The sequence below is a fragment of the Podarcis pityusensis genome (assembly GCF_964106645.2).
Source record: "Podarcis pityusensis genome assembly, chromosome: 1".
NCBI classification, from domain to species: Eukaryota; Metazoa; Chordata; class Lepidosauria; order Squamata; family Lacertidae; genus Podarcis; species Podarcis pityusensis.
In genome coordinates this window covers 80,534,571-80,562,327 of record NC_138028.1, presented here as the reverse complement: position 1 = coordinate 80,562,327, position 27,757 = coordinate 80,534,571, and the positions used below count along the sequence as shown (strand labels likewise).

Below are 27,757 nucleotides of genomic sequence, written 5' to 3'. Positions count from 1 at the left end.
GTCCGCTTCACAATATCAAGGCTTCTCCAAGTTTTAAGCTGAGGTCAGCCGGCCTTCACCTTCGAAAGATTAGCGCCAGCCAATGGCAGAGCCCCGCTTGGCCGGCGGAGAGCGGCGATTGGAGGAGGAGCTCTGCTGATTACCCTCCGGAATCCTCGTCGGTGATTCATGGAATGGGATGGAGAGGCTGAGGTTCCCCCCTGGCTGGCTGGCGCAGGGATTATTTGCGAGGGAAAAGTCCGCCGCTGCAGCCTAGGGGGCACTTCAGAGCAGGCGGCGGAGCCGGCAGAAATTGCACAAGGGCTGGCAGGCGGCAAGGCGAAGACAAAGAGCACGCGGAGGGGGCGGCGTGGAGTGGGGGGCGGCGCAGCGGCGAGTTAAACCGGAGCGGAGAGGCGGGGAGCCTTTCGCCTCGCGGGATCGCCAGCAAGCGCGAAGCCGAGCCGTCGAAGCAGTGCGCCGAAGCCGGTCATGGGGAAAGGCGAGGAGCAAGGCGGGATGTGCGCCGAGCGGGAGGCGCCGAGCCCCTCGTACACCTGGGAGGAGATCCAGAAGCACAACGTGCACACGGACAAGTGGCTGGTGATCGAGCGGAAAGTGTACAACATCACCCAGTGGGCCAAGCGACACCCGGGGGGGCTGCGCGTGATCAGCCACTACGCCGGCGAAGATGCCACGGTAAGGGGCTCCGGCTGCCGGTGCCGCTGGCAGGGCGCAAATGGCTGCTGCCGCCCGGCTCCTGCGCCGCCGCTCACCTGCTGCTGCTGCTGCTGCTTTGAAGAAGGGAGGGAACCGGCGGCAGCCGCAGGGCTGGCAAATCCGCAGCGCGGAGCTCGCTGCAGCCGCAGGGCTGGCTGGAACCGCCGTTTGGCATGAAACGGGGACTGGATGCAAAAAGAGAATGGGGTGCTTGCAAGCTGGAAGGTTGCCGGCGGCTGGGAGGCTGCAGAAGGAGCATTGTAGCAATGCAAGAGCGGGGAGGAGAGAGGTTTGCCTGCAGGCCGGCCAAAGAGCTGCGCTCGGGTGGCTCTTTCTGCAAGGGTTTTTCCCCTGAGACCCCCCCCCCCCACGTAAGGAAAGGAGCTGGTGGCGTCCTCCCCTCGCCCGGGCAGCTGCTTCTGCAGCTAGTGGTTGGCTAGCCTCATTCCACCCCCCACCCCCCAAACCGGGCTCCTGTTTCAGTAACGGCAGCAGAGGAGGCATAGCGGCGGCGGGAAGGAGCAAAACCAGGATGCCTTTGCAAGATTAGTAGCTGCGGCTCCTGAAAGCGCAAGCTGCAGGGGAGCAGCCGGCCAGCGGAGGCTTAGCTCCGGGCAGGACGCACAGCGCGGGGAAGATAGTCGCGTGTTAAGAACTGTGCGGCTCAAAGGAAAGGCCCGTCTCGCCCAGCATCCTGCTTCCCAAAGTGGCCAGTCAGATCATGTCTCTGAGGAGCCCACAGGCTGGACATGGGCACAAGAGTTGCAGCTCTCCCCAGCTGCTATTCCTCCTCACATGTTGTGATAGTATTCCATAGTTTAACCATACAAGCTTTGAAAAAGCACTTTTGTCTACCCAGGTTCTGGTTTAGTGGATTACGACAGGAGAAGAGAGGTTTGGGGAAAGTGGCCAACTAGATGCCTGTGGGAAACAAGTTGTATAAGTGTGTGTGTGAGAGAGAGAGAGAGAGAGAGAGAGAATGAGAGAGAGAGAGAGAGATGAATGAAGCGGTAGAGGGAAGACATAGCAGAGAGGAGGGGAAGCTGTGCTGCTCCTCACTTCTGACTTTAGCCCTGTCCACCGCTTGCATGCGCCCCTGATCACTTTCCCTCAAGTGAATGTGGACCTCAGCTTCAAAAAGTTTGCCCTAACTGCATCCCATTAAGATAATTGTATACTGCTGCGTCTCTCTATTTGACCAGACTTCCTTTATGCTCACCTTTCTATGATTGCTTTTGAAACCAAGCACCCCACTCCCTCTATCATAGCTTAGAGACCATATCTGCACGTGGCATCCTCTGTGGATTTGCTTGGCATGGTCATTCTCCCTCCCATGGCCCTTTGGGCTATCACTGCCTACTGGATGCTCAGCATCTTGCTGTATCCCAGCCCTATCTGAATGACCAGAAACTTTTTTTTTTTTACTCTCATTCCATTTGGGGGTATTTCATTCTGAACTGGATATTTCCCCAGCTTCTGCTGGCCTTCCCCCAGGAGCCTGCAAGCTTTTAGATACCAAGGTCCATTTATGTTCAAGAGGACCCACAGTGGGAAACAGAAAACTGAACTAGATAGGCCTTTTGTATAATAATAATAATAATAATAATAATAATAATAATAATTTATTATTTATACCCCGCCCATCTGGCTGGGCTTCCCCAGCCACTCTGGGCAGCTTCCAAGAAATATTAAAATACTGTGATACATCAAACATTAAAAGCCTCCCTAAACAGGGCTGCCTTCAGATGTCTTCTAAAAGTCTGGTTGTTGTTGTTCTCTTTGACATTTGGTGGGAGGGCGTTCCACAGGGTGGGCGCCACTACCGAGAAGGCCCTCTGCCTGGTTCCCAGTGAGGGAACCGCCAGAAGGCCCTCGGTGCTGGACCTCAGTGTCCGGGTAGAACGATGGCGGTGGAGACGCTCCTTCAGATATACTGGACCGAGGCCATTTAGGGCTTTAAAGGCCAGCACCAACACTTTGAATTGTGCTCGGAAACGTACTGAGAGCCAATGTAGGTCTTTCAAGACCGGTGTTATATGGTCTCGGCGGCCACTCCCAGTAACCAGTCTAGCTGCCGCATTCTGGATTAGTTGTAGTTTCCGGGTCACCTTCAAAGGTAGCCCTTTGTAGGTGTATGAGGTCTTTTTATCATTTCAACCACCTGGATATACCCATTAAGAGAAGCAGGAAATGCAGGGAGATTGTGTGCCAGCAGGTGGGACGTAGAAGGTGATGGGACTCAGCAATGTGTTCCAGCTGCATTTTCTGCTCTGGAAACCTTTCCTCAGGTGAATGTGGTTTGTAGTTACCTGATGATGAAGGAAAGCCTCTTTGCATGTGCTCAGAGGCACTGTTTTCTACTTTCTTCTTCCATCCTATTTTTGAAACTGAGGGCAAGGGAAGTATTCTGGACCTGAGAGGCACTGAGGACAAATCCTAAATGTGTTACAGCTGGTTGTGATCACTCATGGGAAAGTGAAGCACCCTGGCAATACTCAGAGCATCATTATTGTTTTCCATCATCCCCATTGATCATACTGCTTGGGGTTGATGGGAGTCCAGCATACCTGGAGGACTACAGGTTCCCAGCTTTATTCTCAGGCTAAGCCCCAGTATCTAAAACAGATCTTCAAAAAGTGAGGATGAAATCACACATTCATGTAATGCAGCAAAGTCCACCTTCAGAGGTGGCAGGTGAGTATGCCTTTTGTTCTCCACCCTTCTACATGCATGTCAGACAGCATGTGTACCAGTAACTTCTAGGAGTATATTTGCAAACAGTTGTGTTAATCAAAAGCAGCCACAGGCTTTCACATATAGAGAAAATGTGAATCTGTATCGAGTCATGGCTCCATTAAGTCTCTCTTGTGCTTCTCCATTGGTTGTGTCTATCTGTCATACAGGATGAACAAGAATTGTAGCCAGAACGGATGTTTTTGGCCAGGTACCTTGGCTGCATGTTTCTGGCTGTGGTTACTTCTGTCCACTGTCTATAAAGCACTCGCTGCATTTTGTGTTCTTGGGAAGAACTACATGCTTTCAACTTGTCATTCTTCGAAACACAGCCATCATGTATTAAAATCAATTGGTCCAGATGTCCTGCCAATCTGCAAGTTTTATTGTTAAATCATTTACATTGTAATTTTCATTTCCCACTCATCTCTGAACTTCCCAAACTGAAACACACAGTGATTCTATTGTCTTTGTTGTCTTAAATCACAGTGGGGTTTTTCAAAGCAACATTTAAAAAGAAGACTGAAGAGACACAATGAGCTGAAATGTCTGGATTGTGTGATTCTGTGGAGCAACGTTTTAAAAACAAATTACCTCCTTTATTTTATGTATTGTTGTGCTTCTTAGTCTCAAAGCAACTTAACAATATATATATATATGAAGTCAAATAAAAACCAGGAAATTTAAACACAGTGCACAATACAAAATAATTAAAATGCTCATCCAACACAATAAGGTTAAAACCTATCTCATATCAGTAAAAGGTAAGCACCACAGTAGAAGCTGGTATAACTACCAAAGGCTTAGGTAGATAAAAATGTCTTGGCCTGGCCCATAAAAACCAAGGCACCAGGCATGTTTCCCTGGGGAGAACATTCCACACACAGGAAGAACCACTACCAAAAAGGCCTGTTCTCATGTGACCACCTTCCACAGCTCCCTTGGATAAGGCACATAAAGAAGGGTCTTTGATGAAGATTGTTTGCTCTGAGCGGATTCATATTGGGAAAGGCAGCCTTTGCGGTATTGTGGTCCTGAGCTGCATATGGCTTGATAGGTTAAAACTAGCACTTAATTGAATTGGGAAACTCATCAGTAGCCAATGCAGTCAGGCCAGAATCAGTGTAATGTGCTCAGACCTTCTGGACCAAGTCAGTAATCTTGCGACTGCATACTACACTAGCTGTAGTTTCCAAAGTGTCTTCAAAGGCTGCCCAGTGTAAAATGCATTGCAGTAAACTAACCTAGAGGTTACCAGATATGACAGTTTCCCAACTTGCAGAAGCAAGTTTGATGGCTCCCAGCTTTTGTCACTGGTTTAGCTGCATTGCCTTTTCATCCCTTCTAGGATTTCATGAATGCTCTTTCTCCCAAATGTTGTACATCCACTACAAAGCTATCAGTCTCATGAACCAGCACATGTGGAAGTGTTTGTACTTATGGGGGTGGGGGGACACACAGAGCCAAATCTGCAGCATCATGTTCTTTTAAGTGTATTGTTGAAGGTGACCATTGCTTGCTTGCTTGCCACCATAATTCTGTTTGAACTTCAGGAGTGTGGTGACAGGCCTGATCACCTTCTTTAGGATGTTGCAAGCTAGTTTTTCATTTTGGGTGAGGCAATGATAGAGACTTACGGTACCTTGTATATATACACACACAAACACACACACAGTTTGAGCAAGGAAGCTGATAGTGCAAGCCCCAAAGTCACATCGAGCCCTTGAAGCTTCCGCCAGCCAATTCCAAGACCATAGGACTGTCTCCTGTTTGGCCAGGTTCAGACTGCATAAACCCTTACTGCAAGTGTGACTTCATTCACAGTGCATTTTTGAAGCCATTTAGTGCTTCCCAAGGAGATGCCACTGTTGCTTGCCATCTGCTAGCAATGTGTTCAAGAACCTAGAAAGAGATGGATATCTGTTCAACAAAATAGCATGGCTGCTTTGCAAAGAAAATGTGGTGTGCATGCAGTATATGAGTCTGACATATAAGTCAGAAAGGCCTATGACCCCAGAATATGATCCCAGTAGAGGGCTTGCCAGGTCCTTTAATCCAGTGCTAGGAAGGTACGGTTACTGGGTTGTAATGAAGACCATTCGGTTCCCAGGAGGCTCAAATTTTCCCTAGCATTAAACAGTGCTTATCCAGTATCTTTTGTAAGGCCAATTGTCATCTCCCTAAACACTTAGCTGTTTCTTTGGTGGGCATTGTGTGACTCGGCAGCAAGCTTCCCTGGCTTGCCCCCCCCCCCATCCCACAACCTTTCATTTTCCTTCCAAGCCACTGTACCATTTGTTTTGGGTATCAGAGGGGGCCGAAGTATGTGGGAAGGGTTTCTTTCCTTCGCTTTTTTCAGGTTTATACTCGTTTCAAAAGGAGGAGGAAGAAGTCCAGTGATGCTGCATCCAGTGTTTTGACAGGGAGTGGCACAAAGGGCCTGCCCACATAATGGTTGTCTACACTCCCCTTGTTTGGCTTTATATTATACAGTGCAGATAGCTCTCTCACATCTGATCCTCTTGCAGTGACAGTAGGAGTTTTGTGCTGCAGGCTAAAAATTGTACTCCAGTACCCCCAACAACGCCTGTTCACCACATGGAAAAATTTGGTACCAATTAAAGGTGAAGCCTTCATTTCATGTAGACTCTGGAAGTTAATGAGCACACCAAAATGTTCATTGTCTGGGTGCGCCCAGCCTTAGATTATGTTGCCACAAGGTGAATTAGCAATGCACAACTTTAAGCAAGAGTGTTGTCTGCTGGGAATTAGGAAGGAGTTAGGGATTTTATATGGCTCTAGGGGAAGATAAGGAGTTGGAAATTTCCCTCAGTTACAAATCCTTTAGGCTTATGCACATGCTTGTTCGTTTCTTGATGACTGCAGATTCAGGTAGCAGCTTGCACACAGAGATCACATTTGGTGATAACATTTCCATGGTGCCTCACATTTATGCTTTAATAGCTATCCTTATCTGTATATTATTTCCTATCTTGTTTTCTCCTTTCCAGCATTTTCTAATTTATTTTCTCCTTGTCCCCTGTTCCAGTGCTTTTCCCAAGTGAATTAAGCTGCTGAAGCTAATCTTGCTAATTAAGGTTTCCTTTTTTTCCATAAGCAAGGACAACAAAGGACTCATTAGAGACAATGACTTGAGTCAGACCAGTCCCTAGGAATAAAGCACCATAAGATTAGGATTCCTAGTTCTGCCACCCACTCACTCTTTGGCTGTGAAAATATCATGTTGTTTTCTGTTTGCTTATCTGCTAATAAATATGCTGGAAGGTGGAGATTTTCAATGTTATATACTAGTGCGTGTGTGTGTGTTGGGAATGTGTAATCAGAAGGAATATTATTTGATTCCTACAATAAAGCCCCGTCTGCACAATACATATAAACCAGTATCACCACCTTAAAGTCATGGCTTCCCCTAAAACAGGCATCCCCAAACTTGGCCTTCCAGATGTTTTGGGACTACAATTCCTATCATCCCTGACCACTGCTCCTGTTAGCTAGGGGTGATGGGAGTTGTAGTCCCAAAACACCTGGAGGGCCGAGTTTGGGGATGCCTGCCCTAAAGTGTAGTTTGTTAAGGGTGCTGAGACTTGTTGGGAGACCCCAATTCCCCTCACAGAGCTACAATTCCCAGAGTTCCCTGAGAAGAGGGATTGGTTATCAAACCACTCGGGGAATTAGCTCTGCACTGGCTCATGCAGGATTTTTGCATGTAGAAAGAAGTTTCTAGATCCTAAAGGGAAAATGATTATGAGATATAAGGAAGAGTGGGTAACAGCTCTTTGAACAGCAATTGTATATTTCTTCATTCTAGGATGCATTTAAGGCCTTTCACCCTGATCCTGTGTTTGTGAGAAAGTTTCTTAAGCCATTATTGATTGGAGAACTTGCCCCAGGAGAACCCAGCCAAGACAGAGGCCAGAACGTGAGTAAGAGCAATTTTCCCTGTTCAGTGAATATTTGAAGGATGGCACTGGGCTGTTTGCAGAAGGGCTTTCAAACAGCCCTCTGGTTTTCAGACGTTCAAGGAGCAGTACTGTGAGGGAGAAGTGCTTTCCATAACCACAGTTTCAATGGAAACCACTTTCCCCTCTTGGAGCAAGTTCCTGCCAGCATGTTCCTGCCAGCCATCAACTGATGGCCGATGAAAGCGTGTCTTGCTCCAGCAAAAGAGCAAACAGGAGTTCCCCTTAAAGTGCCCATTGTTCCTTTTAGGCTTTGTCCTTACTTGCCTCACACCTAATGTCATATATGATGTCAAGTTCATGATGAGTGGATATGGCTTGGCCAAAACAACCTTGCGACCCAAATAGGGATGCCATCAGGCTAAGTTTGGCCCACGGGCCAGAGGGTCTACACCCCTGATCTAGAGTCAGTTTTCTTTTTTGTGTTTTACTCTACATTAGTATCTCTCATGAGCTTGTTCTGTAAAGTGTGTCACAATATTTGAAGTGGTTATTTGGAGGACAAACGTTCATTGGAGACTGAAGAATTGCACTGAGTGTCGGAAGGGGAGTATCTTACAGACAATCCAGCCTATCCCAGGCAAATCTGTTTAAAAGCTGAAATTATTTATCCCATGGGAGAAACTTGGTGAAGATGAATTAGTAGGACTGCCACTTACTTTTTTAAATATGGTAACCATAGCCTGGCTTCTGCAAAGTGCAGTCCTACCTCACAAGCTCTGGGAGTTCTTTGTATGTGGATAGGCATGAACCAGTGACAGTAGCATGCACTTGGAGGCTGCAGGCCCAAATTCGATATTTTACTGCAAAGTAATATACCTTGAGACTACACAGATATATTGATCAGAGTTTAAACTAGTCTGTGGATACCCAAGAAAGAAAACAGGATAGCAGTAGCAAACACAGAAAATATCAGCACAATGATTATGCCATAACGCCAGATTCAGGGTTTCTGTGTAGACATTTCTATAGGGTCATAAAATACATTATAGGATTGAGGTGTCAAAGAAAGCATAGAACATTGATTCATCTGAGGATTAAATACTACCATCCAGAACTGTATCAAGGGTTGTAATACAGTGGATATTTAATAGGAAGAACTGATACTGCAAGACTTCTTGGGTTTCAGCTTGCCTTTGCTTTATTTGAACTGAGGTACTATGTCCCTGGAGTCTACTGCTACCTCCTTTTGCTGTATGTGCAAAAAAAGGTTTTAGGGAAGGTGTAATATTTAGTAAACTTCAGGTTTAGAGGTTTCCCTTTTCTCAGATGGGCTTAGGACAATGTAAGTCCAACCTACCAACATTGACTTTGCTTAATAAATGCTGTATCTTAGAATCCTCCAAAAAGAACTAGAACAATGATTTGATGGGAAATTGTGACGATAATTCCACCACCACCCAAGGTCACACAGGCTGTAAAAAGAAAGAAAAGGAATTGTAAAGAATAAAGCATGAGGCGGACACAAGTTTGCAATTAACTTTCCATTTGAAAGCCATCCCTAGCTATTAGATGAGCTGTTTTGTTAGATGCCTTAATGAGGAATGGGGGAGGGACACATCTCCAGAGACATGTGGCTTCAGGAGTGCTTCTGACTGCCTTTAATGTGCAGATAATTTATTCTTTATTTATTAAGCTTATTAGTCGCTAGTCACCCTAAGGTCTCCAAGCAACTTAACATTAAACAAAAATATATGCAAATGCCATACAATTTGGGGGGGGGGGTGTGATAAAGATAAATGTAGTCCTGAAGAAAGCAGGCTGCAAGAAACAAGCAGGGAGAGAGAAGGGAAGGCTGGAGGGAGACGACATACGAAGGCGAGAGACAGGAAAAGGAGCCTGCTGGAAATAAACCTGTGACTTTTACACACACACAGAGAGAGAGAGAGAGCTTGAGAGAGAGAGCTTGAGAGAGAGATTAGCTGAGTTGCTATTATGTTACAGAATCAATATTTTGAAGGAAAACCTCACACAAGGCCTAGGTATAGAAGAGGAGGCAGGGAGAAGGAGGGGGGAGTGTTGCAAAGAAACGAAGAGTCCTGAATGTAAATTAACCAAGTAACATAAAACGTCCAGAGAATTTTCATGGGCCTGTCAGGAGTCTGTTCCCAGTACAACTGGCCACATAACCAAACCAGTCGTCCATATATATTCCAAACGGATAGGAAACCAGCCATGCGTAGATCTCTCATAATCTGAAATATTAAGCTCTGGCCTGGAGGGCAGCTTTGCAAACAAGATCCACAGATGTCTTTCCCATCAGGCCTCACGTCGCCGTGTCACTCAGGATCCCTCAAATCCCAAATGTTCCGGCTATCAATTATTCAGGCACTTCGTCCCACTTGGCTGATTGCAAAAGGAAGCCCTTTCTGTCGCCTCTCGTTCTTGGATGACTGCATTGATGACAGCCAGCCAGTGTCTAAACATTAACCTGCAGGTGCCTCGTGAGCTGCTTTCCCTCAGGAACACCACTCTGCAGAGCTGAGGGCTTCCTATGCCAAAGGGAATAGCGGTTCAGACTACATTTCAGCAGGCAGCAGGGTTTCCTAGAAAGCTTATCAGAGACTCTTCCATGAGGAGTTCAGTACTGTAATGGCAGACCAGATTTTGTGAAAGAAATATTGACCTCCCCTAGTAAGGTGCAAAGCAGAAGACCAGATTTTTTTCAATGAATCCAGGGACACTTTTCAACTTCAATGGAATTTGTCAGGGGACTGATTTGTAAATCCAGGGACTGTCCCTGGGAAACGGGGGCATCTGGTAACCTTTTCTAGGGTGCATTCACAGTCAGTGCAGTGCAGTGCAGTGACAAACGCTGAGAGTCTTGGATGATTTTTGCTGCAAACAGAGGCTGTGCTGTTCCAAAATCTATTCCCGCAGAAAGGGGTATTTTGGAAAACAAATTGGGGCTGCAGGCAGGGGCAGTTGGAAAACGGTTGAGTTTTATGCTGCAGTATTTCCACAGTTTTGCAGAACTGAGTTTGCATAACTGTCTACAGACTCCTCCCCCCCTCCGCTTCGCCCCCACTTTCCTTAGGAAGCTTCAGCATGGTACCCTTGCCAAGGTTATAATGGCCCTTTCTTGTGTGGTTATTATTGTTTTTTAAAGCGGGGTGGGAAATAGACAAAATACATTGGGAAATGTGGAAATGGCAGGCACTTCCTTCACTCATGGATGGCCTTTTCTGGATGTTTGTGTGTGGGAGAGTCTGTTTTGTGTTCTTTCTCATCGAGAGAGATGCATTTGTTCAGAGAGGGAGAGCCATCTTGCTCTTGCCAAAAACACTGGCATATAATTTTCTTTTACACAATTTGCAATCCAAATAAAATTAGTGTGCCTAAGTCCCTTTGGTATCTAGAGGACCTCTTTTAATATCCTTTTTTTCTACTTTGCAGTCTCAATTGGTGGAAGATTTCCGTGCCCTGAGGAAGACAGCAGAAGACATGAACTTATTCCAAGCGGATCCTGTGTTTTTTTCGCTTTACTTGGGTCATATCCTTGTGATGGAGGCTCTGGCTTGGCTTATGGTTTCATACTGTGGTACTAATTGGATTACAACCTTCCTCCTTGCCATCGTCCTTGCAGTTTCCCAGGTGAAACTTGGTTCTATGGATATTGAATGGGCAGTCATCTGCCTCCTAGTTCATCCATGCCTTGAAAATTACATACTGTCACTGCTTCAAAAAGGCACTGAAGATAGCATGGAACAACTTGTAACTTATTAATTGTCAATCTTTACTGGAAGGGTGGGCCATCTTTAATACTGTGTTGTGTTTCATTCCCTATTATAATACAACTGAATCAAAATACCCTCAAAAAATAAACCTACAATTTGTATTGTGATGAAACACAATATGTAAGAAATAAAATAAGCAATAAAAGAACAATTTAAAAAACCATACAGCATCTAACACAGCACATTACAATTGCTAGAACAGCCAGGGAAATCGTTAAGTGGTCCACAAAGCCCTGCAACAATTTTCAAGTGGTCCAGAGTGGGGAGAAGTTTGGGAACCATTGATGTAAAGGAAACTGAAGAGAAAGCACTTATAGTTAGGTTTTGATATAAAGTTTCTCTTAGGGATGCCTTTCCTCTCTCTCATGATCATTCTCTTTCCTCCCAAGGCCCAGGCTGGATGGCTACAGCATGACTTTGGACACCTCTCTGTGTTTAAGAAGTCTACATGGAACCACTTAGTTCATAAGTTTGTGATTGGTCACTTGAAGGTAAGGTCATTTCCCATTAAGGAAATAACTGCAGTAAGAAATGATGGGGTTAAGGTTGCCATCTTTCTCCTGGCAGGAGTGTGTCTTTAAAAACCTCTGAACTGACAAAGATCCCAAGGATCATGCATTCCCCATCACTGGGAAGTGCTGTGCCTGTTGGATTTCTGCCTGTCATGCAGCTTTTAAGGGAGCAGGACAAAAAGAGCACAATCTTAGCTGGAGGCCAGCTTACTTCACTCTTCCAAGTGATAAAAAACAGTAAATTCTAGCTCTTGTGTCTGATTGCTTTAGCAAGGAATAAGCTGGAATGAATCTATTCTAGATGAACAGGTTGTTGTGCCCACAGAGGGTATAGCTTGTGAACTGACATAAATGTATCTCAAGCAATATATATATATATAAATTCCCTTCAAAATCTGAACCATTAGCCACAGTCAAACTTGTATGACTATATTATTCCCTTTAAGTTTGTTAAGGAATCCTGACGGAGAATGGTAGAATAACTAAAGGAACAAGGCTACCTGTTGTCACCTTTGTTGTTTATAATAGTTTGGAAGTATTGGTGCAAAGAATAAGATGTAATCAAGATATTAAAGGTATAAGAGTGGGACAGAGACAATATAAATTAAAAGCATTTGCAGACGACATGGTGATATCTGTAGAAGATCCAGTAGAGTCAATCCCGAAAGTATTACAAGAGATTTTTAAAAAGAGTATACATATAAAGTAGATGAATAAATGAGCAAATTAAGTTAATTTGGATATGCAGAAAATATTAAAAATAAATCTAAGGAACTGCAGAAAGAGGGGGAAGGAAGTCATGTTTTGAAATATTAAAATGATTGTAAAATAATTGAAATGTATAAAATTGAAAAAAAATAATGGAATCAGTGTGTGGACATTCCAGATCAAAGCATGTCTCACCTGTTTTACCCCAAAGTGAGGGATTTTATAAATTCAGAGCTCAGAAGCTGGAAGATCTGAGTCCAAGAGATTTCACAATAAATACAATGAGTTTAGAGGCTCAAGAGCTCAGGATGAGGAAATCACTTCTTGCAAGAATCCATTAATAGGCTGAAGAGCTATGGCAGAAGATAAGGATCGAGCCAATAATAGTTACCACCTTTTAACCAACAGAGGGCCTGTGCCTGAAAGGCAGAAATTCAACAGATCTAGCCAGCCAATCACAGCTAAGAACCACCAACTTGAAATACTCCAGGAGAATCAGTAGTATGTCACCTAGGACTGTCAACTCCCTCCGCCCCGCCCCCCAGCTCCTGTGCCTTTAGCAGCAACCTGACACACAGATGGAAAGCAGATTAAGCTTTTCCTGGTGTGGAGATAAAGTGTCAGGAAAAGCTTTGTTGCTGCAGTTACCAGGCAACTGTTAAAGACACAGAGCAGCAAGACTAGCATCACCTGGAATGGACATTCATGGCCATTCTTTTGAGTGCCTCCTTTCAGATTATCATTCAAGATCACAAACCATGGAGCAATAAGGAATGCTGGCTGGAGCAGTTTATCCTTGCCACATAAAACCCAGATAAGGCTTTTGGGACTGGCTAGCTAATTTCTCGATAATGCCCACATTGTTTGCTCCAAGCTGTAGGCTTCCTTGCTTTCCTCTGGGGACCTCCAGGGTCTATGAATAGGTGTTGTACTTGCTTTCCATAAACATGGCCTGGGGCTGGAATTGAAAGCTTCTTTGTGAGCAAAGGCGTTCTGTCTGTCCTGAGTTTTTGGAAATGATCTGGAGCAGCCCCAACAGCCAGCTTGCCTACTAGGCCAGTGATGAGCAGCAAGCTGGCCTTCTGGTCCGCCGCTTTAAATTGGTACTCAAACCTCAAGAGGAAAAAGGAGCTAAGAGTTCGAGGGAGCCAAACTGACTATTGTACCTAGTTCCCAGCCCCTTTCATTATTATAATATTGCATGGCATCTTTTTGTGTACACGAATGCATTGAAAAAGCAGAGTTCCCCATGTACCGTGCAAATCTTTTCTTCCTGCAGGGCGCCTCAGCAAACTGGTGGAATCACCGTCACTTCCAGCACCATGCGAAGCCAAACATCTTCAAGAAGGATCCGGACGTGAACATGGTGCACCTCTTTGTCCTGGGAGACACGCAGCCTGTCGAGGTAAGAAGAGGGGGTGTGAAATCAAGTCGCATTTTGTTTCCAAGAGTTGGGAACCCGCTTCGCATGTTTGTGGGGGGACGGGAACCCAGCACAGTTATGTGGCACCTCAATGACTAGCAAACAAGAGGGGCAAAACTCTTTCGCAGGCCAGTTTATCTGGACTTTGTGACTGGTCAAGTTTTGTAGGGGAGAACTGTCATCCACATTCTAATCCGTGGCTTAATACTGACCCTACCAGTTTTAGGACTCTGAATTTCATACCAGTTGGATATGAATTAAATGCTATGGGTTGTATCAAACAAAGCTGTCTCATTAGTGCAAAGACTTCCACCTATGCTTCCTCTCCCTTTCCTCTCCTTGTAAGTCTCTTGCCCGCCCCCATCGGCTCTGGAGGATTGGGGGCACGCAAGGAGAGAGGAGGGGGAGGAAGTCCTGTTGCATAGTGGAACCCCTTGTGCTAATAATGGGATGACTTCATTAGGCACAAACTTGGATTTGGATGACAGAGCCAATGACTCGGAGACTATCTGCAAACAACAATAACAACAGAATGGTTTTATTATTGTATTAGTTATAGACTGCTTTTTAGGGCTAGCCCGCCCAAGGCAGATCACAACACATTAAGACACAAATTATTAAAACCATAAAATCATGATCTACAGCACAGCACATCTGAAAACATGATGTTTGGCACAGCATCACCAGAATAAAACTGACCTATCTTCATCCAAAAGCTGACCGGGGTGGGGGTGGGGAGTCTTTAGAGTTCTCCTAAAAACCAGTCACATCTCATGTTGAAGGCAGTTTCATTCATGTATGGAACTGGCCATTTGGTGCTACTGTGAGGCCATCCTTGCTACTATCATACTTCCATGTGATAGCAAAGCTGGCTTCTCTACGTGGCTGGTTTGCAGAAGACTCACCTAGAATGAAGCTGCACTAATAAAAAAATAATAATAATAAATTTATTTATTTATACCCCACCCATCTGGCTGGGTTTCCCCAGTCACTCTAGGCAGCTTCCAACAGATTAATAATAATAATAATAATAATGTGATAAAACATCAAACATTAAAAACTTCCCTAAACAGGGAAAGCTCACTGCCTGCTTTGAGGACTGGATCTTGCCAATATTGTCTACACTGACTGGCAGTTGCTGTTCAAGATTTCAGATGGGGGATATTCCCAGCCCTGCCTGGAGATGCTGGGGGTTGAAACAGGGACCTCCTGCATTCAAGGCCAGATGCTCTCCCACTCTTGAAGGGAATGCAGTGGATGTAGCCTATCTTGATTTCATCAAGGCATTTGACAAGGTGCCCCATGATATTCTTGTAAAGAAGCTGGTAAAATGTGGTCTTGACTATGCTACCACTCAGTGGATTTGTAACTGGCTGACTGACCGAACCCAAAGGGTGCTCATCAATGGTTCCTCTTCATCCTGGAGAAGAGTGACTAGTGGGGTGCCACAGGGTTCTGTCTTGGGCCCGGTCTTATTCAACATCTTTATCAACAACTTGGATGATGGACTCAAGGGCATCCTGATCAAATTTGCAGATGACACCAAACTGGGAGGGGTGGCTAACACCCCAGAGGACAGGATCACACTTCAAAACGACCTTGACAGATTAGAGAACTGGGCCAAAACAAACAAGATGAATTTTAACAGGGAGAAATGTAAAGTATTGCACTTGGGCAAAAAAAATGAGAGGCACAAATACAAGATGGGTGACACCTGGCTTGAGAGCAGTACATGTGAAAAGGATCTAGGAGTCTTGGTTGACCACAAACTTGACATGAGCCAACAGTGTGACGCGGCAGCTAAAAAAGCCAATGCAATTCTGGGCTACATCAATAGGAGTATAACATCTAGATCAAGGGAAGTAATAGTGCCACTGTATTCTGCTCTGGTCAGACCTCACCTGGAGTACTGTGTCCAGTTCTGGGCACCACAGTTCAAGAAGGACACTGACAAACTGGAACGTGTCCAGAGGAGGGCAACCAAAATGGTCAAAGGCCTGGAAACGATGCCTTATGAGGAACGGCTAAGGGAGCTGGGCATGTTTAGCCTGGAGAAGAGGAGCTTAAGGGGTGATATGATAGCCATGTTCAAATATATAAAAGGATGTCACATAGAGGAGGGAGAAAGGTTGTTTTCTGCTGCTCCAGAGAAGCGGACACGGAGCAATGGATCCAAACTACAAGAAAGAAGATTCCACCTAAACATTAGGATGAACTTCCTGACAGTAAGAGCTGTTCGACAGTGGAATTTGCTGCCAAGGAGTGTGGTGGAGTCTCCTTCTATGGAGGTCTTTAAGCAGAGGCTTGACAACCATATGTCAGGAGTGCTCTGATGGTGTTTCCTGCTTGGCAGGGGGTTGGACTCGATGGCCCTTGTGGTCTCTTCCAACTCTATGATTCTATGATTCTTAGATGTGCACTTATCCTCAGCTAAAGATGTGACTTGCAAGAGCACACCTGCACCTTTAATATGAGAACCACCTCTAAGAAAACAGGAAATAGACCTCCTATAGGTGGGAAAGAAAAGGGGGCAGTAAGATATTATTCTTTGATACATTTTTTTTTATAATGCTGGGGCGCTGCAGCTGTATGTTATCCTTTTGATGGGTTGTTTTCTTGGAACACAAGTTTACTCTGGATCAGAAGTGCAAAGAATGATCTTCAGCCAATAATAACCAGAAATAAACATAGTTTTCAGCGGAGCTCTGCAAAATGGTTGCCACAGCAACCCTCTGTGTGCTGTTGCATCACATACTAAGAAGATGCTTGCCGTTAAATCCAAAGCCGCAGCCAGGAGGAGTGCACTGAATATTTTCAAAGTAAACAGGGGATGGGGCAAACTGGGCATGGTTGTGTACAGGTTGTACCTTGTGTCGTAGAGGAATGCTGTTTGATCATGGTGTCTAGAGCGCTGCGTGCCCTCGAGGAACACCGCTTGATTTGGCCTGGTTCATTATGTTCAAACAAAATTAACAATGGAGCTATGCCAACCTTCAACACTCGGCCATTTCGAAGCTGATAATTGTAACTTTATCAACAGGTGCCTGAATTTGCTTGCGCTCTTCTTAGCATTGTACCTATCAGATTGTGAGCCTGCTGGCACGGACCGTACAACATGCAACATTTAAAAATAATATCATTATTTATAAATGGTGATTATGATCATAACAACAACAGCAATAAAAACTGAAAAATGATTTAGCAGCACACAGAAACTTGTGAAAAGGAAGAGGCTGGTTTTCCTTTCTTTCATGGACATAACTGTCAGCATATCATCCAGTTGGCACTTGTCTAAAGTCCATCTAAGCAGAAAATTGGCATTTATCTGACCTTTGTGAAGGCGAAGCAATCGGTTTGAGCCAGCAGGCTCAAGAAATATGTGTGCTGTTTTCCAACGACGAACCTTTAAAAGAAAGTGGTCTCATTTCAGTTTTTCAAAAAATTGAGGAAAGAGCCGCCATACAGTAAACTGGAGAATGGTGAATGAGTTCTGCCATCCCCACTATGCATAGAGCCTAGGTGTAAAGATCCCATCTTGCTAAAACCATGGTTTTGGCTGCCCAGAATGATTGTTGGGGACACATTCTCCTCCCTTGGCCCCCCTTCCATTTCCCCCTCCCATACACTGGGCGGGGTATAAATAATAAGATTATGGTGGTGGTGATGATGATGATGATGACTTGTTGCCTGATGGCAATTCTTACTTACCACAGCTGACAAGAAAAGTTGATATTTAAAAACCTGACTGTAAATACCGTATTTACTTGAATCTAATGTGCACTTTTTTGGCCAAATTACAATGCAAAAATTAAGGTGCGCATTTACATTTGCCAGCATATACTCTTTTTTTGTTGTTTCAAGGTTTTGAAAATTGAGGTGCGCATTAGATTCGATGGCTCATGTAAATACGGTATTAGGGGTTCTTGCGGGGGTGGGGGAATTATAGCAGAAATGAAATGTAATAACAAGTGGGCTTAAATGAGTGAATATAATCCTCTATCGTCAGAAAAAAGCTTACAATATTAATCTGATACAAATACAGTTTCAAACAATAAAAAATCAATATAACAACTATACAAGAAGCACAATGACAATTTAAATAGGAGTCCACTAAAACAAAGGCAATTATAATCAGACTTGCTCCTAGGCAACGTACCTAGGATTGTAACCTTAACAGGCTTTCTGAAACAGGAAGGCTTCAAAGTACACCTAAAAGACCTAAAATGAAAGGGAGCTTGGCAAATCTCCCTGGAAAGTTAGTTCCACAATTGTGGAGCTACCACTGAGAAGGCCCCTTTTTCCTCTTTTTCCTCAGTATGGAAAGAAGAAGCTGAAATACTTCCCATATAACCATCAGCACGAATACTTCTTTTTTGGTGAGTATCTCCATTTCCTTCTTTCGCTTTCCTACATGTAGGTGCAGGCAGGAGCCTGCTTGAAATTCCTTTGCGATTAAACAGTTATTCTTTATGTCCTAACAAGCCCCTCCCTGTGTAGGAATTAAGATCCCTCCTGCTACATTTCTGATGTGCAGCAATAGGGTAGATCTCCTTTCATTCACTTCTGAGCGTTCATTGTATTCCATATTTGGAAACTCATAGAATCCAGTCAGAACCATGCCACGTATTTCTCTCTTGACTCTATCCTTTCTGCCATTGTTTCATTTTTATCCCACCCCTCCAACGAGAAGCAGTATACATGGTTCTTCTGCCCACATACTCCATTTTATCCTCACAACAATCCTGCAATGTAGGTTAGGCTGAGAAGTTGTGACTGACTACATCCAGTGACCTTCATTGCTGAGTAGGGGTTTGAACTTAGGTCTTGGGAGACCTAGTCCAACTTGCTAACTACTACACCACACTAGCTGTTGTGGCATAAATGATGCAACTCCACACAACTCTATTAAAGAAAGCATGGAGCTCCATCATATTTTTTTCAGGTTCTTGCCGTGTGAAGAATAAATGTTATTAGTCTATAAACTCTAGTTAAACTAGGAACAAGCATCAAGAGAACCCTCCTGGGACTACAGCATTTTAGAGTGTAATTTTTAAGTATTTCCTCATGTCGTAAATTCTCTGTATCCAGAGAGCTAGCTATTCTAAAACTGAGGTGCTAGTTCCTACATACGGGGAATCATTTGTCCTAGTGGAGAATTAAAACTTGGCATTACCCACCTGCACTTTGAAGTGGTTCAGAATGCTAGTTAAAATGGGTGGTTGCTGTTTTCTAAATAGCTGAACTGGTTGTAAGTAGAAGCACTGGGCCTTTCTGGAACGGTGCAGAGGTATCCTAGTCTCTTTAACATCTTGAGATGTTGGATAGAACACAGACCAAAACAGAATCTCTTGCCATGTTTTCCCAGAGTGATAGCACTTCCCTCCAGACCCTAACTTTCATGTTAAGGTCATTGTCCAGCTGCAGGGTGCCATTTTATGTTTCATGCCTGCCTGCCTCCTCTAATGCCTTCTGGTTTTCCTTTCAGTTTTTCCACCTCTCCTCATTCCAGTTTACTTCCAAATGCAAATCTTCATGACCATGTTCAGACACAAATTCTGGGCGGTAAGTGAAAGATCCTCCATACCCTGCATTGCCTTCATTAAAACCCATTCATTCCATTGGAGTTGAATGGCTTGGGCCACTCCAAGGAGATCTTCCTGGGGGAAATGAAGAGGCATCTCTCTGCATATTCTGTGGAAGTGAGCACTGGTGGAAGGAGGGAGGCAGCGTTATCCCTTGCAACACGTAACCTCTGCCTTTTCTCCTTAGGACCTGGCCTGGGCCTTCAGTTACTACCTACGCTATTTCACCCTATATATCCCCTTCTATGGAGTTCTGGGATCCTTGTGTCTCCTCACCTTCGTCAGGTAAAGTTTCCCTCTTGCTGAACCTCCCCTTTCCAACAGTGGAACTAAGGAGTGTCTTCAGAGTAGCCTAATCACACTGTTTCTACCTCTTTCAGTCATCCATCTTTGGTCTACTACGCTGTATTATCTTTGCTGACTAGTTCTACCTCAGGCTTTGCTGCATCCCATCTCTTCCCAACTTATTCCTCCTTTTTAGCTCTCTTTTTCTGAGGGAAAGTTTCCCTGTGCTTGTTTACTGTACACCAAATGCTGTGCCGTGAATGCAGCCCGAGATCAGAGGAGGAGCAGGAGTGCACAGTTTTCAAAAGTGCTTCATTGGTTTTATTTATTCAAGAGTTCTCAAACATTCAACACATTCACACATGTTCTGCAGGAATTTAGTTACCAGAGATGGTTGCAAAGCATGTTTGGATCTGTTCTTTGAACTAGAAGGCTTTGGGGATTGCATGGCAGGCCTCAGGATTCCAAGGTCTTTTCACTGTCACCCTCACCATGGTGCTTCTTGTTCTTAAGAATGCTAGTTCTTTTGCATGGATTTTCATGCCCCCACTGGGGTACCTCTAGGCAAATGAGTACAACTTTCCTGAAATGTGACATTCCTCTTCCAAGGAATGTTGTGTTGCCATCCCATACTCTGGTATTTTAAATCCTGTTTATTTCTGATAGCCATCAGCAGATGTTCCTCTGATAATCTTTGCAAACAGCTCACATTCATTCCAAAAAAACCCATTCATTTGTCTTCATTTATGCATTTCTGAACTGATCCTATGACAAATAGTAATATTATTAAGGTAACAGTATGCAGGGTATATTAAAAAATATATCTTCAGACTCATTGAATAAATGACAGTCCTATGAATCTGGTGAACTCCCTCCATTTAGCAGCCCTGTGCTTGAGGGGAATCTGGCAGTGTATCTGTGTTAGGCTGTTCAGATAAGCTCCCATTATCAAGTGAAAAAATAACCATGTACAAACCAGTCCTTTCTGCTACTATAATTGTCACTGATGAAATCCCTTGGAGAAGACACAAAAAAATGTCAAGCAGTCCAGTGGAAAATTCCAGCTTCACCTCCTTCCCCAGTACTGTTGCCAGGAGTAAATATGAGAAACACAGTCTGCTATGAAGCTGGGGTGTCTATTATTTGGGGGGTTTTATAGCTTCTTCTTTGAGCTGCTTAAAATACAGGCTACGTGGCTACAGCAGAGGCACCGAATTGATGGCCAATAGATGTAGTTGGACTCCCACTAGTCACAGCCAGCGTGGGCAGTGGCTAGGGGATGATGGGAGCTGAAGTCCAACAACATTCTTTTATCCCAAATGAACAGCTGTCTTGTCTCTGCTTAGGATAGAAAATAAATATGCAAATTATTAAATAAGTAAATGGAAAGTGTATCACAATATAGAAAGGCAGAGCAAAATGCCAATTACCCTTTCCACTGGAAAACCTAGCAACCCCTAAGATGTCTGTACAGAATGGGGGAGGCTCTCCTTTGATTATTCAGGCAAGAATTCCATTTCCCCTGCACTAACGGAGCACAGTTTTGTCCAAGGATTAATCTATCCAGATATACAAGGCTGAATTGTGTGGGTTTTGTCTTTTTTTAAGGTTCATGGAAAGTCACTGGTTTGTATGGGTCACACAGATGAATCACATCCCAATGGAAATCGACAATGACAAGCACAGAGATTGGCTCAGTGCTCAGGTAAACTGGGTCGCTAAAGTCTGAACTATTGAAATCTTGCACAGCCTTAATGAGACAGCAAGCGCCACTGAACTTGGTGGGATTTCTGGGATTGCACTGTGGGGTGCAATCTGGGGAAAACTTAAGCCTTTGTGTCCGTGTCATGGGATTCTTCTAAAAATAAAGCTAACTGAGGAAGTTTGGTGCTGTGCAGGCAGATCAGTGGGAGTGGCAGATGGTCTCTGTCGATGCCCCCACACTGCACCCAGCAGCTTCCCTTCTCTCCCTCCCAATAAGGAGCAGTGATTGCTGCTGGTAGGCCATGTGCAGAGCAGCAGCAACCCTCCAATTGCTCCTGACCTCTGCCATAACTAACCCTTAAAATTACATTTTTGGTGGTAGATAGCCCGTTCTCCATTGATATATGAGTGAATGTCATATTTCTGACAACTGCACTACAGACTTCCATGAAGTTCTTTGCTGCCATCTATACAAGGTATATTTGAAGTGGCTCCAGACCGCGTGTTATAACTATTTCCAACATTAGATTTCTTGGTTCAGGCTTCCAAAACTGATGGGCCTATTTAAGCAGTGCAGTGGCCATGGGAAGAACATTTGCTTAAATTAGATGGCCCTCATTTAAACAAGAGGGCCACATGGAAGCCCTTGCACAATTACTATTATTTCTTAATTTATTAAACCTCTATGTGCCAAAATGGGCTTCTTGGCAATTTTGAAAATATAAAAACCAGTGACACGAACTTTAAAATATAAACATTCATAATTAAAAGAGGGAATAAAGCAATCCCCTTAAAACAACACAGCAATTAAAACCGGAGATTGGTAGAGAGATCAAGGGAATTCCTGTGTAAACAGGTGCAATCTGAGACTTCCTTGGATTGTGGCTTTAGAATACAAGATGGCAGAGTGTGGCATTAGAACCACAGACAGTGACAGAAGAGCAGAGCTTGTTATGAAATCCACTTGATCTGCTTCCAAGTCTGGGCTTCATTAAGATTCCCTGTTTTGTCTCCTTGAATTCTGCAGTTGGCAGCTACCTGCAACATTGAACAATCCTTTTTCAACGACTGGTTTAGTGGACACCTGAACTTTCAAATAGAGCACCAGTAAGTATGCAATGTTTGGGCCTGAAGGAACTTTGCTAGAAAGAATAGACCCCATAAGATACAATAGAATCCCCCTGGGGGAACGGGAAACCCATAAAAAAGGAAGGGTGAAAAGCAGGGTAATTATTACCTTGTTGTTATTTTTGAAATCATTATTTCTATCCCACACTTGCACACTAAGTGGCTACAGTGCCTAACAGCAAAAGAACATAACATTACAATATGATTGAAATAAAACCCCGGTGTTAGATACAAAAAGCAGAAAACAATTGCTCATGATGTTTGGATGACTTCTGCTAATATTTCAGTGCTGGACTGTCTGCACTGACAACACACACACACACACACACACACACCCACACACCAGCACCAGCCATGCACTCAGGCAGCAGAGTGGGTTGGCAGAGCCTTGAGGGATGTACAGGGATGTTCACCTTCAAGCTACTAGATGAGGCGGCTACTTTTGAATGCCTTCCCATGTTTAAAAAATTACTGCAAGTAAAACCCAGCATCAGGGTCTAGGGTTCTAACCCAGCCTCCTCCATACAATGCTAGTTTTCTACCAGCAGAGACCATACACTTGTAGTCTGAAGTGGGTACAGTCCCTTCTTCCACTACTACATTTTGCTGCTTATTCCTGTAAGCAAATGTGCAAGGCAGTGCATTGCATTTCCCCAAGGACGGAGTCTATGGAGGCCTTCCTCAAGCTTTCTCCTTTCTGTTTTACCATAGCCTGTTTCCCACGATGCCGCGCCACAACTACCACAAGATAGCACCGTTGGTGAGGTCCCTCTGTGCCAAGTACAATGTCCCTTATGAAGAAAAGCCTATCATGAAAGCATTCTCAGACATTGTTGGGTAAGAGAACGGGCGGGGGTTTTCAGTGTGTTCACCTAGCGCATCTAGAAAATCTGGCAAGACATCGCAAGGCCTGTAGCCCATATCCTTGGCAGAACCTTCAACCAACTCAACTGCTGTGCAGACATTTGCCGCAGACATGTTTAGAGCTGGGAATTCTCTGCAAGTGAGCTTGGCCTGTGGACATTACCTTGCCTATTCCTTTTAAACCACAGTAGTTGCCATTGGTCAAGCCAGCCAGCTTTGCTAGGTTGTTGTGAAAGAGAAAAGGCAGAGCGAGATGAAATTGACAAATACAGCGTTTATGAAACAAATGATATGCTGGAACCTGGTAATGGAAGGAGAAAAGGAGGCAGCACTGGAATGCCAGGCACCTTAACAGGCATTTAAATGCTCCTGTGCAATCCATTGGAAGAACAGTCCAGGAAGACAATGTGCCTTGGTCATTAAATAACTATTGGAATTCACAATTTAAGTATAGGTTGTTATCAACATGCTCTATAAATCCAGATTTGGGAAGATGAGTGTAGCCCTATTCATGTTTTTACTTGCATGTAGGGCACCCATGCAAGTAACATGCAAGGAGGGACGTGGGTGGTGCTGTGGGTTAAACCACAGAGCCTAGGACTTGCCAATCAGAAGGTTGGCGGTTTGAATCCCCGCGACAGGGTGAGCTCCCGTTGCTCAGTCCTAGCTCCTGCCCACCTAGCAGTTCGAAAGCACATCAAAGTGCAAGTAGATAAATAGGTACCGCTCCGGTGGGAAGGTAAATGGCGTTTCCGTGCGCTGCTCTGGTTCGCCAGAAGCGGCTTAGTCATGCTGGCCACATGACCTGCAAGCTGTCCCTCGGCCAATAAAGCGAGATGAGCGCCGCAACCCCAGAGTCGGCCACGACCTGGACCTAGTGGTCAGGGGTCCCTGCAGAGGGGCTGCATGTGAAGAGGACGCTCACACAATTGTGTGCCCTGCTTTGTGTGAAGAGTTTGCTTTCCAGTCCTCTGAAAAGGTTGGGAGGGTGCAGCGACAGGAATGCAACACCTGAGACAGGACTGAGAAGCATGACCCCACCCCGTTGCTACACGCGAGTATCCTACGCACAAGTAAATGCAGGAACATGGCTCTAGAGACAATGCCAACACTGGAATGCCATGCCTCTCTTCTTCTTCCTCCACAGGTCCCTAAAGAAATCTGGAGCACTCTGGTTGGATGCCTACCTCCATAAATGAAGCTGGGTTTCAACAAAGGGGAAGGTGTTAGGCAAAGGGGGGAACTGGGGGCTGGGGGTGTTCACATATGTATTCTTATCGTCCAATTTCAGTGTGTATCTGTGTGTACACAGCTTGAAGGGAATTTCCTGTATTTTAAAATTGATGCTGGGGTGGGTTCAGGGGATCTATTTAAAATCAGAGAGGGTTTCAGACAGGTCAGTTAATGTCCATAGAATCTGAATGGAAAATGCTGATCTGAACACGTGATGGCTGAGAATTGGCCCAGTAGGTTGGGGGGGGGGGTATTTTGAGAAGGGAGGGTGAGTGAAGAAGCAAATAGGCAGAGATACTCTCCTGTTCCTCTTCCTGAGACTTACTACTTACTATTATTACTGTCACAGACTCTCAGGTACTTGATTCATCTACACAGATTTTATTTTTCAAAGCAGTCAAGCTTCTGCAGATGTTTGAATTGCAAAACAATCATGGCTGGCTCTTTTTAACAGACTTGGGTCCCATTTCCCCTTAATGATGCTGAAACAAGAGGAGGGAAGGCAAGATAAGTTAATCATTGTGATAATATTCATTATTTGTGAAGTGCCTCTGAATGCAAAACTCAGATAAAATACAGGCCTTGCATCATAGGCTTACATAGAATCTTAGCGTTGGAAGGGACATTTGAGATCATCTCATCTGACTCTTGTTAGCCTCCAGCTGAGACAATAAATGCCAGAAGCATGTTTCTGAAAAACAACAACAACCACCCAGTAACAAAATATTGTCACCAATCTAATGGAGAATTACATTGGGGGATTCTCTGCTCTCGGCTTTTTCAAAAGGAGAACTCTAAAGCCCAGGTCTAAGCAGCTAGGTCAGGTCTGTCTCCTTTGCTCAGAGCTGGTCCTTTCCATGTATGCATGTACATGTATGCAAACCTTTCTCTCCAGTTGCCACACTGTTTGAACAAAATTCCATATACCGTACTTGTTTTGCCTTGACGTTTCTGCAGGCCACTTCCCATTCTCTGCAATGGGGTGTAGTTCCCATTCACCCTGGGTCAGCTAGCCTGATCCAGCTAGGGACCACGTGTGCAAGGAAGCAGGCTTTCCAATGTGTGCTCCTCACCAGATAGGGGATGGTGCACTTAAATGGCTGCTGCATGCATGATTCACCAGTCAGGTCTGCGCATATGCAGTTCCAGGGCAAAAGCAGACCAGGCTTCGGGATGAGAAGCAGGCGCCATCTGTTTAGTCTTCCCCCACTTTTTCCAGCCTGGGCAGCTGACTAGCTTTATTCAGAGCTGCACGTGTGCGTGGGCTTTAATTGGGCCACTGCGTTCTGGGCCCACAGGAGCATTCTGCCTCTAGTCTCAGATGTAATATCTGAGGGTCTGTCATGAAACAAGGTACTCTCTACAGCCGGTAGTGACTTGCTTTAAAGATTAAGATTTGTTTCTGAATCCATTAACACTGACAAGATCCCAGGTAACTCATGTACAGTGTTGCTATATAGTTCAACCACCTTAGGTGATTTTCCTTCTTCTTTGCAGCCTTGTCTAGCTCATGATCTCAGTTAAACTAGCTCAGATATTTAGGAAGCATGCCTCTTGCCATCCATGCAAAAGTCTGTTGGTCATATGTGGAAATACCCAGGTCACTCTTGGGGCAGCAATTAAGTGTGTTGGGACAGTGGAGGAGGCCTAGGTTCACTCAGCAATGAAGTTTGCGGGGTGACTTGAGGCCAGTCATTTTCTCTCACCCTAATTTGCATCACAGGAATGTGAGGAAGAAAATGGAATAAGCCCACATATACTACCCTGAGCTCCTTGGAGGAATGGCAGGATATAAATAAAATAAATACACCCATGAGAACATGCTTCCAGGGGTTTCTGGGAGTGCTCTCATGGGCAACCAGTTTATTCAGTGAGCCAGCTCAATGGGCCAGAACCATGAGATATGTGAATGAGGCATGTATCTTCAAAGATGGTTTCTGGGACTTTTCCCACAGTTCATGGATCTTATACTTTCTGCCGACAATTCTAGCACTGTAAATAAAGTACACTGTTCATCCACTTTTTCTGCTAATGACCACATTTAAATGCCAGTGGGCCATTAGTAGAAAGACACCTTGCTGCCCACACCCAGTGAAATTTTGGGTTAGTCCTTACTAACTAAAAGTTAATGAGATTGCAATTATTTCCGCTTCTAATGCCTATTCAGTGCCTCTTGACTATTTGGCAGGTAATATAAATCTTACTTTCCGCCAAGTATGTGTAGCTACCATACTTTATTCAATAGCATTTCTACTGAGGATCTGGAAACCCCTGGTTCCAGAACTAAAAGGAACATTCCATATTTTATAACCTTGATACATAATATAGGAAGTAAACACCAGAGTGTTAATAGCACAACTACATATTGCCTTAATCTACCTGGACATAATCAAGCCAAACTTGAGTATTAAACAAAAAACACAACTGAGCAGTTTAAGCATGTAATTAAGTATTGAATCATTACATAAGTGCTTAGGTTTGGCTGATTCATGTCCTCTGCCTCTTTCTGGTTCCATGAATGCAGTGCTTTTTTTTTTTATTATTATTAAAAAAACGATGTGCCAGTATTCATAAATTGATAAAAGTGCCGTGGGTGCCAGCACAAAATGGCTGCCATGGGCAGCAAAGAAAAGAGAGGTGCTGGTGCTCCAAACCAGTCAGTACTGTCACAAAAAAGCCCTGCTTGAATGTATTTCAATTTCTCTGCTCCAGCAGGAATAACCACCCAAAAATGTTCTGTAGCATCTCCTATGCAGTCTTCCAAGATGAAAGCTCATTTGGTCTGAAGTCTTCTGATTTTCTTGTGGTTCTGTTTGCCCAACCTTTGGTTCCAGAACAAATTCTATCATACCTGTAGCAGCTTTCTACCTTGTTTCGCTCCACCCCAGCACCTTCTAATCTTGTATTCCATCCTGCTCAGATGATTTCTCTTTGCTTAGCCACAGAAATCTGGGGATTCAACCATTTCAACTCAATAGCCTTCTTCTCTTCAGCTGAGGGCAAGTGCGGGCAACATTTTGCCCTCCAGATGTTACTCAGCTACAATTAGCCTCAGCAAGCGCAGCCACTGGGTAGAGATGATGGGACAACATCTGGAGGGCAAAAGGTTCCCCACACCTGGCTTAGGGGGAAATGCAGGCTGCAATCCTATACACACACTTATCTGGGA

The 27,757-nt window shown here is 44.5% G+C and overlaps 1 protein-coding gene across 1 annotated transcript; it reads left to right on the top strand.

The window, feature by feature from the left end:
• On the top strand, positions 1 to 27,120 carry LOC308486006 (acyl-CoA 6-desaturase-like). The gene is made up of 12 exons (XM_081022231.1): positions 1 to 678; positions 7,262 to 7,372; positions 10,809 to 11,006; positions 11,539 to 11,640; positions 13,649 to 13,774; positions 18,108 to 18,168; positions 19,278 to 19,354; positions 19,562 to 19,659; positions 21,268 to 21,364; positions 22,391 to 22,470; positions 23,203 to 23,328; positions 24,503 to 27,120. The coding sequence occupies exons 1-12, from the start codon at positions 472 to 474 to the stop codon at positions 24,552 to 24,554; spliced, it is 1,335 nt and encodes a 444-aa protein (XP_080878357.1). The 5' UTR covers positions 1 to 471; the 3' UTR covers positions 24,555 to 27,120.
• The last annotated feature ends 637 nt before the right edge of the window (positions 27,121 to 27,757 follow it).

Excerpts from the sequence above, each read along its gene's own strand:
- LOC308486006 (XM_081022231.1), top strand. The coding sequence starts at position 472 with ATGGGGAAAGGCGAGGAGCAAGGCGGGATGTGCGCCGAGCGGGAGGCG. Across the intron at positions 19,660-21,267 it reads TGTCTCCTCACCTTCGTCAG|GTTCATGGAAAGTCACTGGT; the intron begins GTAAAGTTTCCC and ends TCTTTTTTTAAG. Across the intron at positions 23,329-24,502 it reads GCATTCTCAGACATTGTTGG|GTCCCTAAAGAAATCTGGAG; the intron begins GTAAGAGAACGG and ends CTTCCTCCACAG.